Genomic DNA, 15,787 nt, shown 5'->3' with positions numbered 1-15,787 from the left:
CTAGCTGTACTATTTTAAAAAATGAATGAAATGTGTCCTGTGACTGATGGGATTATGACTGCGTTGTAATTTCATTACTCGAGAAATGTGAAAACGCATCTTACAGAGGAAGAATCTTGGGATTGATCTTGTTTTTTGAGCTTCCTATTTTGATGAGGAAGAGCTGAAAAGGCACATGTCAGAGAAGCAGACTATGCAACAACATAATCATGACTGTAAGGAAGGAGCCAATCTAGCTTGAGATTTCTGAAATTATGCCAAATTGCCCAAAACATCAGTAGCAACATTAATTTAACAAGAATCAGCCAACGACCTGTTACACCCTAAAGCCTCTGTTAAATGAGGACACACTTGATCGGGATCATTGTGCAAATAGGAATATTGAGATGGAAAGATAGATGATAGTCACAACTTCTTGTCTGATTGTCTTTTTCATTAATGCATCAGTCAAAGAGAAAATAAGCCAACTGGTAGATCGAAATGATGATTGTAAGCAGAGCAGAAATAAAAGTTCACAGTGGATCCTTGTTCACAAAGACCACAGCTCCACAACGTCAAACGCTCCAAGCTTGAAAATGCAATAGTGTTAATCTGCCATATGAATGCAATAGCAGCTGTCTGGTAATCCATATTTCATGGAGCAGGAGAGCAAGTTAAAGATTTCGCTCTGTTTTGCTGTGCAGGCATTCAACAAATGTTGAACTTGAATGAGACTGAAGGGAAGTTTTGAAATATAGTATTCCATTAGCCTTTACATGGAGATACCAGTTTATGTGAGGTCTGTTTCCAGTAGCCAGAAGGAAGAGTTTTTACCATAACCTCCAACTAGGGAATTATGATAGTTGAAACATAACCATGTTTGTCTTTAGCACCACCAGCAACACCTTAGAGTATGAGTAAAGGCACATTTCTTTGTCATTGGCTCAAAATACATAAGACAGAAATGAAGGTCTAAAGGTCTAAAACAAATACTGAAATAAACTTTGGCTTGAACATGTTTCCCCAGTGACTAAATCATCGTCTGCTGTATTGTCGTACCTTAGTAGTTTTATTTTTAGCCATTATCCTCCTCGTCATCCCTCTGTGTTTCCCTGTGTCCTGTCTCCACGTTTCTGTGTCAAGCCCACATTTCTTTTTCCTTGTTTAGTTCATATATGTGGGTTTGTCATTTGTTTAGTAATTTCCTGTGGTGTCTCATTCCAGTTAATTCCCTGTAGTGCTCCCTGTCTGTCCCCCCAGTCTGTCTGGTTTCACTGTCCCCTGTTTTGGCAGTTGTGTCAAGTTAGACAAACACAGAGACATGACCGAGGAGACAAGACTATGCTTTCCACTGCATCACGTTTGTTGTTTCTTGTGTCTGGATTGCCATCTCCTGTCTTTTTTTGATTGTCTCTCGTGTTGTGTGTTTGAGTCGTTAGTTAGATTTTGCTCACCCATGTTCCCCAGGTGTTTCCACTCTTCCCTTATCTCTATATTTAAGTCCTCCGTTTACTTCTGAGGACCTTATATGGTCCTGTGTGTTTCACCACCTCACTGTTTCATAATTCCCATTGGGTTACTTTACTATTTGAGATTAGGCAGCAATATGGACTCGCTCTCTGTTCTGCTCGTGAGTCCCGTGTCTTGCATGCTTTTATTCCTAAACCTGCCACACAGTGCCACGTAACAGTTACTTTCTGATCATATATCCATACCTGTCCAGTGACATGTCTGGCATGTTTTTAAGCCATCTTTGCTCATGTACAGCCCTCGTCTTTCTTTTAAGGAATAAGATGACAGATTCGGTATTTGAAGATGAATGCAATTTCTTTGGGTTGGGGGATAATTCTCTGTGGGTTCTCCGTTTTAGACACTATTTCCACTCCATGCATCACTAGGTAGAACCATTATTCAGTATTGAGTTTTATAGCTTTAAAGTTCCATGTTTGTGACTTGAATGTGCCATCTATCTGAGAGAAAAAGTGTGAGTTTGTTCCTGTTTTATTATGTTGATATTTGGTGGAATTGCCTCCGGCTAACATGGAACATGACGTACGTGCATCATGAATGAAGTGAAAATTTCTTGATATCACCTCCTCTGTAAATGCTATCTCACTGTCTATCTATCCATCCACATGTGTAGGTAAAATACAAACACATTTCAGATGTAAGGATGCAGCACTACATTAATATAGATTTTCTATACTGTTGTTCAGACAAGAGAACAGAGCTCCTGTAAACACTCTTTCTAAGACCACAAGACTGCTAGCAGTGAAACTCAATAATGCTAACCTGTCACATCAATTCAGCATCAGCAAATCTATACTTTCCCACAACATCAGTTATGTCTGACAGAGGGGTCGGTGGCACAACCAGTAACTTCAGGAGACTGCTGGAATGTCACCAGAATGCTTCACTGATGGCATGAACAATGGCGTGTCCAGCGGGGTGGCCTGGGGGGGCACAGGCCACCCCCCCAACCAGACTGGCCACCCCAGGTGCCACCCCAAAGGCAAAACAATAAAATTCAATCAAATATCAAATGTCCGATTATGTTTTCACGGTGACGCTCAGATATCCGAGTGTAAGTGAATGCAGCATCGGCTTCTGCGCTATGTGCATCACGTTAGCAAAGGTAGGAGAGCCAAGCACGAAAGACGTCACTGCAGGAAACAATTTTTCGGTGAAAGAAAATGAGGACAGAATAAATGTCCCGGTAAGTAATATTAAGTTTGTTGAGTTTAGTAAACTTCGGCGAAATTAGAATACCAAGGAAAAAATAACACTTAAAGAATTATTGCAGCCGTGGAATATTTCAGACAGTATGCTACAGAGGGCAGCTAACATAAGAGTTATGAGTTATAAGATGTAATCTAAGTCGTAACATTGCTGTATGGAGCTGCAGATTTGGTTGCAGGTTAACATAGCTGGACTGGCCATCGGGCTTATTTGACTTATTTTTTATTTTTTTTGTAACGGCATGAACAATGAGAGGTGGTGGATTGGCCAGATGCAGGTCGATGTGTAGAAATAACTGGTGGCTATGGCGGGGGCTTCCACAGAGGCAGCAGGTGGATGAGGGAAGGGGAGGCAGGAGGAGAGCCCCGAGGCAGCCGCCAGTCCGAGTGTCAGGTGAACTGAACTTCAGGTAAGAAGTTATGACCTGCAGTCTATCTGGGTCAGATATGAACTAAGTTTAGGTGGAGTTTATTTTCGTTGTGCTGACTTTTTACTGTCAGTTGCAATAACTCATACTGCGTTCTAGCCAGCTTGGAGTTTTTATACAGCTGTTCGGTTGCTATGATGTTACTGATAGTGAACTTTATTTTATTCATAAGGTTAGTTAGTAGAGTTGCCAACGGCTCCTTAAAAAAATGGAATGGTCCCTCAATCAGAGAAAATATTACACGTTTCGTATTGAGCTGAGAAGAGACGCAACTGTCCCGAACTTCAGCTAGAATGGAAAAAGACACAAAGCTGGATTTATTCTGTCTTTACGCTGCACAGCTGCCTCTTCTCTCATCCTGCCTCTCCTGTTGCTACTTCAATCATGAAACTGATCGATGATCAGCTGATCGGCTTTTCTCTCTTGTTTGTTTATCGCCCACTTTGCGCCAGAAAGACGAAACCAGCAGATGTTGCGCTAAACAACAGCAGCACGTTTAAGCTTGATCGGCTGTTGTTAGAATTTATTTAATATTAATTTCTAGTATCAGCTGATGTTTGCTGGAGCCACAGCTGTAAAGCATGATGTCGGTGTGGATATCTGGTGAGAGGGAAACGTGAAGACCACCCACCAGGATCCTTTTTTATGTAGCTGACAGCTGGTAACTGTGCAGGGGCGGGTCTAGCAAAGTTTTGCCAGGGGGCCAGGTAGGGCATTAACAGGGAAAGGGAGCACAAAGAAATACTTTTCTTTCTTATTCTCATTTAAAATATCTAGCTTTTATTAAATAATTATCTAAATCTTACAACCAAAGTTTTTATCTGACGTAAAATGTATAGAAATCATACATATACCAACAAGACTGTACATCACTGTCACAACAGGGTTTGTTTTCATTCAAAGGCTTTATGGCTTTAATACCTGGTGGGTCGGTCTGTAGTCAAAATGCCCGATTTTCTGTCCCAGTCCAGCCCTGCAGGTTATACTGGCAGTGTCACCATGCCAGCTGAATGTATTTCATCAACAGCCAGTGTTGTTCTTTATCAATATTACCAAAGTTTACCATAAGGCAGCATAGAAAGTATTTACTTGCTTTCAGGTTTTATTCAAATATTAGTCTTTTCAGTTGTTTCTCCACTTTTTTCCTGTTTCAAAATCAAACACCAGTTTGTGAGAAGATTATCTTCTTTTTTTAACAGGCAGAGAAAGTTTTACATTGGAACTGGCTAATTTGTCAATTGTTTGCTACAAATGTTCGTATTTTAATATTCAAAAATGTTTTTGCCCAAAACATATGTGCAGTATATGTCAGTAAAAATACTATGCAAATATTGCTGTCCTTGAATGCTGAGTAAACACTGACAAAGCACTGATTGTATCTCTTGTACTTTATCAACGCAGTATCTAAAAACTTTGCACCGTAGTGGTTAAAATCTCATTCTAATAAGAGTTAAAAGTGCATTTGGTTATTAGGTTTATAGGATTATTGAATTATGGTTAAGGGTTGGTAGAATTTTTTTTTTAAACATTATCTGCCAATTAAATCTGCCACCCTTCTCCAAATCTGTGCCCCTACCTGGCCCCCTCAACAAAAATTTTCTAGACACGCCACTGGGCATGAAATGCAGACAAATGTACATGTTGGAAATGTTTTTTCTTTTTTTAATGAAATAGGAGCAAAAATTAGATGGGTCCAATAGTATTTCTAGTAATGTTAATGTAAATATAAGATTTTCTATTTTCTGTGTTAATCAAAGAGAGCCTGTTATGCACATTTCCAGCTCCATATTTTTATTCATGGATTATAATCCAGCAATGGCTAAAGCCTTTCAGCTCAGCCTCTGTCTGAAACAAGCTGATTTAGTGCCTTTCTCTTTAACCCTGTCATGCATGAATTATGACCTCAATCAGGATTTTTTTAATTCATCTTTAGGCATGAAAAGATGAATAAAAATACATAAGAATAAAATCCTGATTGAGGTCATAATTCATGCATGACAGGGTTGAATAACAATAATTACAGTGAAACACGTCATACAGTAAATGACCAGTGGGTGGCAGGTGTGGAGTGACACATCAGTGTCCATGCAAGTACACCATCAACACTGACACAAATACAAGCAAGCAGCCTTTGAATAGCTGTCCACTGTAGTGTCCACTATTCAGGGTTAAAGTCAACATCACTCACAAACAGTAAATGGGTGGGTCCATTGTGCTCACAGCCAGAGTAGTTTCCCTGGGATGAGCCAAGACTGGAGAGCTCTGCTCTCTCTGACATCATACAGAGCCAACACAGGGAGTGCAGAATTATTAGGCAAGTTGTATTTTTGAGGAATAATTTTATTATTGAACAACAACCATGTTCTCAATGAACCCAAAAAACTCATTAATATCAAAGCTGAATGTTTTTGGAAGTAGTTTTTAGTTTGTTTTTAGTTTTAGCTATTTTAGGGGGATATCTGTGTGTGCAGGTGACTATTACTGTGCATAATTATTAGACAACTTAACAAAAAACAAATATATACCCATTTCAATTATTTATTTTTACCAGTGAAACCAATATAACATCTCCACATTCACAAATATACATTTCTGACATTCAAAAACAAAACAAAAACAAATCAGTGACCAATATAGCCACCTTTCTTTGCAAGGACACTCAAAAGCCTGCCATCCATGGATTCTGTCAGTGTTTTGATCTGTTCACCATCAACATTGCGTGCAGCAGCAACCACAGCCTCCCAGACACTGTTCAGAGAGGTGTACTGTTTTCCCTCCTTGTAAATCTCACATTTGATGATGGACCACAGGTTCTCAATGGGGTTCAGATCAGGTGAACAAGGTGGCCATGTCATTAGTTTTTCTTCTTTTATACCCTTTCTTGCCAGCCACGCTGTGGAGTACTTGGACGCGTGTGATGGAGCATTGTCCTGCATGAAAATCATGTTTTTCTTGAAGGATGCAGACTTCTTCCTGTACCACTGCTTGAAGAAGGTGTCTTCCAGAAACTGGCAGTAGGACTGGGAGTTGAGCTTGACTCCATCCTCAACCCGAAAAGGCCCCACAAGCTCATCTTTGATGATACCAGCCCAAACCAGTACTCCACCTCCACCTTGATGACGTCTGAGTCGGACTGGAGCTCTCTGCCCTTTACCAATCCAGCCACGGGCCCATCCATCTGGCCCATCAAGACTCACTCTCATTTCATCAGTCCATAAAACCTTAGAAAAACCAGTCTTGAGATATTTCTTGGCCCAGTCTTGACGTTTCAGCTTGTGTGTCTTGTTCAGTGGTGGTCGTCTTTCAGCCTTTCTTACCTTGGCCATGTCTCTGAGTATTGCACACCTTGTGCTTTTGGGCACTCCAGTGATGTTGCAGCTCTGAAATATGGCCAAACTGGTGGCAAGTGGCATCTTGGCAGCTGCACGCTTGACTTTTCTCAGTTCATGGGCAGTTATTTGGCGCCTTGGTTTTTCCGCATGCTTCTTGCGACCCTGTTGACTATTTTGAATGAAACGCTTGATTGTTCGATGATCACGCTTCAGAAGCTTTGCAATTTTGAGACTGCTGCATCCCTCTGCAAGATATCTCACTATTTTTGACTTTTCTGAGCCTGTCAAGTCCTTCTTTTGACCCATTTTGCCAAAGGAAAGGACGTTGCCTAATAATTATGCACACCTGATATAGGGTGTTGATGTCATTAGACCACACCCCTTCTCATTACAGAGATGCACATCACCTAATATGCTTAATTGGTAGTAGGCTTTCGAGCCTATACAGCTTGGAGTAAGACAACATGCATGAAGAGGTTGATGTGGACAAAATACTCATTTGCCTAATAATTCTGCACTCCCTGTAGTCCGGATCACATGAATTCCGTATGCACAAACCAACTCATTATTTGAAACGTTGGCATGTTTGATATTAGCAATCCAGCACTGAGTAATACAGATATGACTGAGATGCAGGAAAATCAGAATGGCTCCTATTTAAACTATGGTGCTGCAAAGATTATTGGACTCTGACCACAGATCTCACAAATCTGACAGTATAGTGTCACGTGGAAAATATATCACAAATAAGGGTATCGCTATTCATTCCCGATTATGAATCCCCACTCTGTAAATCTGTAAATCTCAAATTATTCAAACTGCATTCAACACAAGATGAAGAGAGCACAGAAAGTGACAAGAGTGGGATGGTTGTGACACTGATGGCCATATGCTAGCAAACTGCCAATCACAGCGGAAGCTACCCAAAACAATGGTTTACTTCATCTGCCTTTTTGACAATGATGGGAATTGAATCTGAAAAGTGGTTACTTGGGTCACAAAATGAAAAAAACATAAATGATAATTTTCCCAAGGATTTTAGTTAACACAGGCATTAGGAAAGAGGAGCGTTACACTCTGATGTCCATTAGAACAGATGGTAACAGTATAAGAGCTGGGATAGGCTGCACAATGAAGCGTTTAGATTTATGGCTAAGGATGAAGTCAAGATGTATTCATTTGTTGAAACCACTGACAATACACTTTTTGCTAGATAAATGCTAATATGATCTCTAACTAGTTGTTCCCGATGGCCCCGCCCCTCCCTGAGCCTGGTTCTGCTGCAGGTTTCTTTCTGTTAAAAGGGAGTTTTTCCTTCCCTCTGTCGCCAAAGTGCTTGTTCAAAGGGGATTGTTTGATTGTTGGGATTTTCTTCGTTTTGCTCTCTCTGTGTGTGTTGTAGGGTCTGTACTTACACATATGAAGCACCTTCAGGCAGCTGCTGTTGTGATTTGGTGCTCCATGAATAAAGATTTATTGAATTCAATTAATTTAAATTGAATTTGTGTGGATATGATACCCAGGTGTTCCAATTGTCCATATAGTATCAGTCTATTTCTTTAAACCTCCAAAATGACCAAAACTCTTTCTTTCAGAACAAACAATGGAAAACCAAATGCAACTCTGGTGCAGCAAAATCAAGATGGCTGCTAGGGTGCAGACACACAGCTTGGTAGGTCCTGTGCTTTTGCCAAAAAAAACTACCTAAAAAAACATCTAAAAACCCTTGGACCTTGACATCAACTTGTCTTTTTGTTTTTATACATTTTTATTTTCTGTGGAATTCGACATGTCCAAGAAAGCTGGATAACTATACCACTTTCCCAGCCAAATGGAGTCAACATCTTTTGTTCACAAGATTCTTGGATTTTGGTCATGCCAGACCACCCCCAGGTAAACATGAACAATTAAATGCACCACAATTGTCCCTGGAGATTCTGAAACTTTTTCTGATGCTACTTTTGGCTAGTGATATAGAACTAAATCCTGGACCTAATTCAAACATCAGTGATTTGGACTGGCTAACTAATTAGACTAGTTAGCCTATGGGCACAGCTATCGCTGCATTGCTTTCCACCTCAACTAACTGTGCTCCAACCACCGTCCCAGTTAGTAAGGCTACATCTGCAACTAATAGTGTTTACGCCCCTGTTGTCCGGGCCTCCGCTTCTGCTGTTTGGGTTCCCACCTCAGCTGCCTGGGCCTCCACCTCAGTTGCCTGGGTTTTTGCCTTGGCTGCCTGGGCCTACACCTCAGCTGCCTGGAACTCCATCTCGGCTGCCTGGGCCTCCATCTCGGCTGCCTGGGCCGCCATCTCTGCTGCCTGGGCCTACACCTCAGCTGCCTGGGCCCCCATTTCGACTGCCTGGTCCTCCATCTCGGCTGCCTGGGCCTACACCTCAGCTGCCTGGGCCTCCACCTCGGCTGCCCGGGCCTCCACCTCGGCTGCCCAGGTCGCCATCTCGGCTGCCTGGGCCTCCACCTCAGCTGCCTGGGTTTCAATCTTGGCTGCCCTCCTTCTGCAAAGAATATTTTTTATGAACAACTACAGATATTACTTAAATATCATACAAATAATAAGTTTAATTAAATAATTGTAATGGGAGATTTTAATGTAAATGGGACTGTGAAAAGGACAGAAAAACACTCAAGGACATAATGGAGAAAAACTTTACTCAACACATTGAACAACCCACAAGAATAACTAGACACTCTAAAACTAAAATAGATCTTATAATTTTATCACTGGTATTTCAGACCACAATTTTATATTATTTTCTAGAAAACTTAAAATCATGGGTAAAGAATCACTTTCATAGTTCATCTAATAGGAGATCCTTTTATGAATTCATACCAAGAAGTCCGCGACAAAATGTAGCAGAAGAATTAGCATCAGTTAACTGGGAGCCTTTATTGTGTAGTGATGATCCACAATTCTGCAGCAGTCACTTCACTGACATTGTCAAGGATGTTATATCAACATACTCCATTAGAGGTCGACAAAAAATAAAGACAACATCTAATCTGCCCTGGTTAAACAAAGAGTGCAAGAATTTAATGAAAATAAGAGCTCAATTACTAAAACGGTTCCTGAAAACAAGTCTAACTCTGGATAGACAGAGATTTACTTCAATGCGGAACAAAGCAACAAGAAGTTTGAGACAGGCCAAAGCAATTTTTTTATAAATATAATTGAAAGAGCCAAAGGTAATGGTAAAATTATCTGGCAACACTTAAATAAATTAGTAGGCCGTCATTCAAACAAAAGTAAAAATACAATTGAACTTTATGTAAATAACTCTATTGTTAGCCTCTATCTATTGCCAGTAATTTAAACACTTTCTTTATCTCATCTGTTAAGGAGATCAGTCAGAGTTTTGACCCAGTCGTATGCTCTGATAATGTGAATGATGTTGGTCAAAATTTGTTCACCATCACTCATATTTCAGACACTGAAGTTGCTAAACTAATTACAGGTTTAAAACAAGGTTTCAAACAACTCATATTTTGAATATGTCTTTCGAACACTCCATTGTTCCAACAGATTGGAAAATGCTGCAGTTACCCTAATTTTCAAAGCAGGTGTGAAGACTGACATGGCTAATTATCGCCCCATAAGCATACTCCTGGTCGTATCTAAAATAGCTGAGAAGTGGGAGGTTAACCTCCTCACTGCTCACCTAGAAAACGCCCAGCCCTCATTACATCCATTGCAGTTTGGCTTTCAGGCACATCACTCCACAGATACTGCCCTGTGTCTGTTAGTGGAGAACTCGAAGAGCCTGCTGGACAAGAGTCCTTGTGTTGGAGCTGTATTTTTAGATCTGAAGAAGGCTTTCGACTCTGTAAACCATCAGATATTGTTGTCCAGATTGACTCAGTTTAATATCTCCAGTCAGGCTCTTCAGTGGTTTGCCTCATATCTCTCACACAGGAAACAGTGTGTGGTGTTCGACGGGGTTAAATCTCCATATTTAGACTGCGATACAGGGGTTCCTCAAGGATCCGTTCTTGGGCCCTTATTGTTCTCTCTTTTTATCAATAACTTACCTGAAGTCTGTCCAAATATATTTGCTCAAAGGCATGCGGATGATGCAGTTATATATACGCAAGCAAATAGTGTCCAGCAGGTGGCAAAAGATCTTACAGCTGCTTTAGCATTAATGCATAGCTGGCTGGAGGACTCATACCTAATGTTGAACACCTCAGAAACTGTCTGTATGTATTTTTCAAAACGCCCCTGAAACTTGAGGCAGTCAAACATATTCCTGGATGGAGTAGAGCTTGAATTAGCTCCAGAATTTAAATATCTTGGGGTCATTCTAGACCCAACATAAATAAAGTGTCCCAGGTACTTAAATTTAATAATCAAAATTTTAATCATATATGTAATAATTTAAATATGAATGTTGCAAAAATGTATTTTTACTCAATGATCATCTCTCATATGGACTATTGTTTGACGTCCTGGTCACTTGCTTGTCCATCAACACTTAAAACTATCAAAAACATTTATAAAAGAAGTTTAAAACTACTTGACAAAAAAACGACTTCCCACCATTCCCCCATTGCAGTCAGATGCGCCCCATCACACGTCTCCCAGTGTTACAGTCCACGAACGCTGAAAGGGAATGAAATAATCACTGTCAATAATACCGATTAAGCAGAGATGTACTGGCATTAGCACAGTGTGAGGTTATCAAGCTGGGCATGACCAAGCATGTTTTCTACTTGGTATCACTTTACATAACTGCAGGTGTAAAAGGCCAAACAGGAACTGTGGTAGTGAAGGTACTGGGTAAATGTCAGGCTACTCTAGTGCATATCAATCACCTTTAACAGCTTTGTCCTGATGGCTGTACACACCCTACTCCGTTATATTTTCATATTATTTATTTTTACACAAAAACTACTTTACATGTGCATCCATTAGTTGATTGAAGCTGAGACTGTGAAGGGACATCCACACAGAAAAAGACTAGCAGCATTAAATCAGAGATTGTGGTTTGTCAGTAAAATTCAGTGACTTAGCATCTAGCAAAGAAAAGTGTGCAGGTCCTGAATGGAACTTTTCTCATCTTTAAAGGAAGCACTTGTAGAAACTACCAGTGTAGGTAAGGCATACAGATGACTGACCTCTGACAGGATGTAAATACATTAAAGGTTTAGCTGTACAGGATTAGCTGGAGTTTCCAGTGGCAATCAAACATGGAGCTGTTACAGTAACAAATATAAGATACCTGCATGTTACACATATGAGAACAGTGCACTTATCGCCTGTTTGAACCAACTTTCTTACTCTTTATCTGCCATGAAACAAGCACACAACATTAGCATAATGTTAGTGTTACACTAACAGGAGCAAGCCAGAACAAACAAACAAAACAAAACCGCTGTTGGCTAGCGTACATGAGCCCGACAGCACTCTTTGGGGTCCAAAAGGGTAAAACTGCTATGTGGTAATATAATATGATTTACATTCTGACGATATAATCAAACGTAACAAAAGCATGTGTTTGCTGTCACACAGGCTATTCCTATAATGACATACAATAAAACAGACACAGGTAGCTAACACAGGGCAAGTTTAATAATGGATTGGATTTATATAGCGCTTTTCAAGGCACCCAAAGCGCTTTACAATGCCACTATTCATTCACTCTCGCATTCATACACTGGTGGAGGCAAGCTACGGTTGTAGCCACAGCTGCCCTGGGACAGACTGACAGAAGCGAGGCTGCCATTTCGCGCCATCGGCCCCTCTGGCCAGCACCAGTAGGCAAGTAGGGTAAAGTGTCTTGCCCAAGGACACAACGACCAGGACAGAGAGCCCAGGGATCGAACCGGCAACCTTCCGGTTACAGATACGCTTCCCAACCCCCTGAGCCACGGTCGCCCGTTTAAGTTTAAGTTTAAGTTTAAGGCCTGTTCAAACAATACAGGTTTTGCTACGATTAAACGTTCATAATTGGAAGTTCTTTCACAAAGTAAGAAACAGATATAAAAGCGATAAGATATGAAAAAAAATCATAATGCAGTAGTACCACCTGAACTGGAACTAATGCCACACACACACGGATGACTAAAAATATACAAAGGAAGTTGTTTTTTGGGGGGGTTTTTTAATGCACAAGTAACTCTTTGGCGTCTCCTTCTCTCCATTAGCCTGGCTAGGTTAAAGCAAGAAGGAGCAACAGGGAATCCACTACACAAGCAGCCTTCTTATATCTATTAGCAGCTCTAACGCCTTCTAGCTGCACTGAAGCCAGCTCTCAGTTGCTCAGTCATTAACCTTGCTGTTGTGTCTCACAAGCACAAACACTGCATTCACTGTGACTAGCAGTTGTACATAAGCAGATGAGTTTACACCTGCTCTGTTTTCAAGAGATCCATCCATCCATTCACTTCCGCTTATCCTTTTCAGGGTCGCGGGGGGCGCTGGAGCCTATCCCAGCTGTCATAGGGCGAGAGGCGGGGTACACCCTGGACAGGTCGCCAGTCTGTCGCAAGGCTAACACACAGGGACAAACAACCATTCGCACTCACATTCATTTGCAAATTCACACCTAGTGACAATTTGGGTTATCCAATTAACCTATCCCCACAAACTGCATGTCTTTGGACGGTGGGAGGAAGCCAGAGTACCCGGAGGGAACCCACGCAGACAACATGCAAACTCCACACAGAAAGACCCCGGCCTGATGTTAGAATTGAACTCAGGACCTTCTTGCTGTGCGGCAACAGTGCTAACCACCGTGCCACCGTGCTGCCCCTTTTCAAGAGATCAAAATATAAAATGATAATTAGATTAAATAAACCATCCCAACCTCTCAATGTGGATTATTTAAAAATAATCAGATTAAAGTCCTTAAGAAAACCTATTAGTGGGATAACTGGGAAAGGGCACTGTGGAATTTGCAGGTAGGAATAGCGATGGGTATTGTTTAGGTTTTATCCGATACCAGAACCAAACCGATACTTTTGAAACGGTGCCGGTGCTCGAACCAGTGCTTAAAGAATGGAGAACACACACTTTGTCCGAAAACCTCTCATTTTCAGCTGGTTTTTTTTGGTAAAAAGATAACAATGTTAGCCTTTTCTGCAGCTATAGGGGATATACTGTATGGTATCACTCTTGGCTGGAAGCAGTGCTTAAACAATGGAAAAATTATCAAACTTTTTCCAAAAACCTCTCAGAATTCTGACTTTTTTCTCAGATTTTTTTTCCAGTGGCCCTAATCCTCTTCCGTAATAATGGCACCGGATACCGATACCCATCCCTAGGTAGGAAACCATGTGACTTGGTGACCTGCTTACAGAGGAGTCTTACTTCCTGTGTACTTTTACAGTACTTCTTGTTGTTGTTATGCTAATCTGTCATTGGTCAAATCATGCCTAACGTCCTTAACCAGTTAACAACGGAAACATAGTTTTGATTGTGGTTAGCATTTGCATTGGGTAATGCAGCATTTAGCTTGTCGTAACAGAGTTAGAGAGCAGATGTGCTCTGCTTAGTCACATTAGGTCTGTTGAGTGAAACAGGGAATATGTCCTGCAGTTATATTAACCTTTCTTATTAGTATCTTAATAACTATGACTGAGTTTGTGGCTTAAATGTGGTCAGAATTGACCATTTTTCATGTTCTTGGCTGATGAGTTCCACATTACATAGGTCACATGTCAGGTGTGGTGTAGCATTCAGGCCACATTTGGCCCACACAAGTGCCATAAGTGGGCTCAAATATGTGTGCACCATCTGGGAAAGAAATCAGGCACCCTGTAATTTTCTCTGAGAGATTGGATGTAACAGCAGGAGACATTGCAGTAACATAAAGAGTAGAATTCACTCATGCTTGATTTTTGCTTTGTCTGTTATAATTGCAGATTTTCCATTTTTATATTTTAAATAAGTATGTTGGTGAAAAATTATCACAATTATAACGTGTGCTCCAACACACCTCTGTTAACTAAAATATTTAATGGCATACAAACAGCACAGAAGCTTTTAGGAAATCCAGGGATATTTTGTTTTACTGATAAAGTTTTTCTCAAAAATAAGTAGATGTACCCAGTTTGTGTTCTATAACATGTCCCTGAGGACTGGTTTTCAACACCACCACCACATATTGGGATGCACCTACTCGTGTTTCAAACTACGTGCATGCATTGACAGAAAGGTGCTGATGCACTTGACCAAGACACAAAATGTCACTGGGAGAAGTGTTTGTACCAAGACTAGTGAGACAAACAAATGCACTTTCACATAATTACAAACAATGTTCCCTCTAATATTTCATGTGTCTGAGCAAACACACAAACTCCCTGAGAGGCCCCTTGGACCACTGTGAGCAACAGCAGACGTGTGCAACATGTATCACTGCTGTAACACCTGCACCGCTTCAGCCGTCTGTTCCCGCTGGGGGTTCTGGAGAACCGCTTCAGCCGTCTCTTCCTGCTGGAGGGTCCGAGGAACCGCTTCAGCCTCCTGTCTCCGCTGGAGGGTCCGAGGGGCCCGTTCGGCCTCCTGTCTCCGCTGGAGGGTCCGAGGGGCCCGTTCAGCCTCTTGCCTCGTCAGCTGGGGGTCCGGGAGGACCCAGCCAGCACATCCCAGTGTCTGCTGACGGTTCTGGCGAGGCCATTCAGCCACCACCAGCTCCACCGCCTGCAACCTCAACATCCAAGCCGCCCGCAGCATCTGCTTCCGCCTCGTCTGGTCCAGCCTCTGCAGCTCCGCCTGGTCCAGCCTCAGCCTCTGCAGCTCCGCCTGGTCCAGCCTCCGAGTGTTCAGCTTCGTCTGCGCCTGAGGTCCCCATGCCGTCTGGTCCTGCTCATCCTGTCCGGCCTGCTTGTCCTGCACGTCCTGTTCGGCCGCTTTCCAGGCCGATGACCGGACGTCGTTGCCATCATGGACGGCCCCCTGAACTACACCGCCGTCATGGACGGCCCCCTGAACTACGTCGCCGCCGGTGCCTCCCGCCCGGCCGGCCTCCTGGTCTGCTCCATCGCCGCCGGTGCCTGCCGCCTGCCCGTCCCCCTGGACTGTTTTCTGGGCTCTTGGGCCGTCAGCCTCCGGGCCGGCCCCCTGAACTTTGTGTGAACTGTTTTTCCTGTCCCAGTCCAGCCCTGTATGCAGCTCATATGCAGTCTGGTGTTGCCTACATCTTCCTATTCAGAAGGCAGAAGTTCTGAGTACAATCGAAAGCACCACGACTGCAGTTTTTGTGTTGGATGTAAAAGGCGCACATGATGCTGTGACGTAGGCTAGAATCATGGCAGCAGTCAATGACGGTCCAGGCGTGGGATTTCTCTC

At 42.1% G+C, this 15,787-nt stretch overlaps 1 protein-coding gene across 5 annotated transcripts in view; it reads left to right on the top strand.

Annotated features, from left to right (window-relative positions):
* The first annotated feature begins 2,414 nt into the window (after positions 1-2,414).
* The window catches only part of LOC309688152 (uncharacterized protein), a 180,087-nt gene continuing 166,714 nt past the window's right edge, over positions 2,415-15,787 (top strand). For 2 of the 5 annotated variants that reach the window (XR_014270968.1, XR_014270969.1), the window contains exons 1-4: positions 2,415-2,695; positions 3,042-3,127; positions 8,073-8,149; positions 8,280-8,370. Coding sequence is in view for 1 of the 5 variants with exons in the window: in XM_082503639.1 (XP_082359765.1) it covers positions 2,522-2,695; positions 3,042-3,127 (260 nt within the window). In the remaining 4 variants the exon portion in view is untranslated. Of the gene's footprint in view, positions 2,696-3,041; positions 3,128-8,072; positions 8,150-8,275; positions 8,371-15,787 lie in introns of all 5 variants that reach the window. The other 3 variants (XM_082503640.1, XM_082503639.1, XR_014270970.1) reach the window with 2 other exon arrangements.

The sequence above is a fragment of the Aulonocara stuartgranti genome, assembly GCF_965226115.1.
Source record: "Aulonocara stuartgranti genome assembly, chromosome: 2".
NCBI classification, from domain to species: domain Eukaryota; kingdom Metazoa; phylum Chordata; class Actinopteri; order Cichliformes; family Cichlidae; genus Aulonocara; species Aulonocara stuartgranti.
The sequence above is the reverse complement of the archived record's forward strand: the minus strand, read 5'-3'. Positions and strand labels throughout refer to the sequence as shown.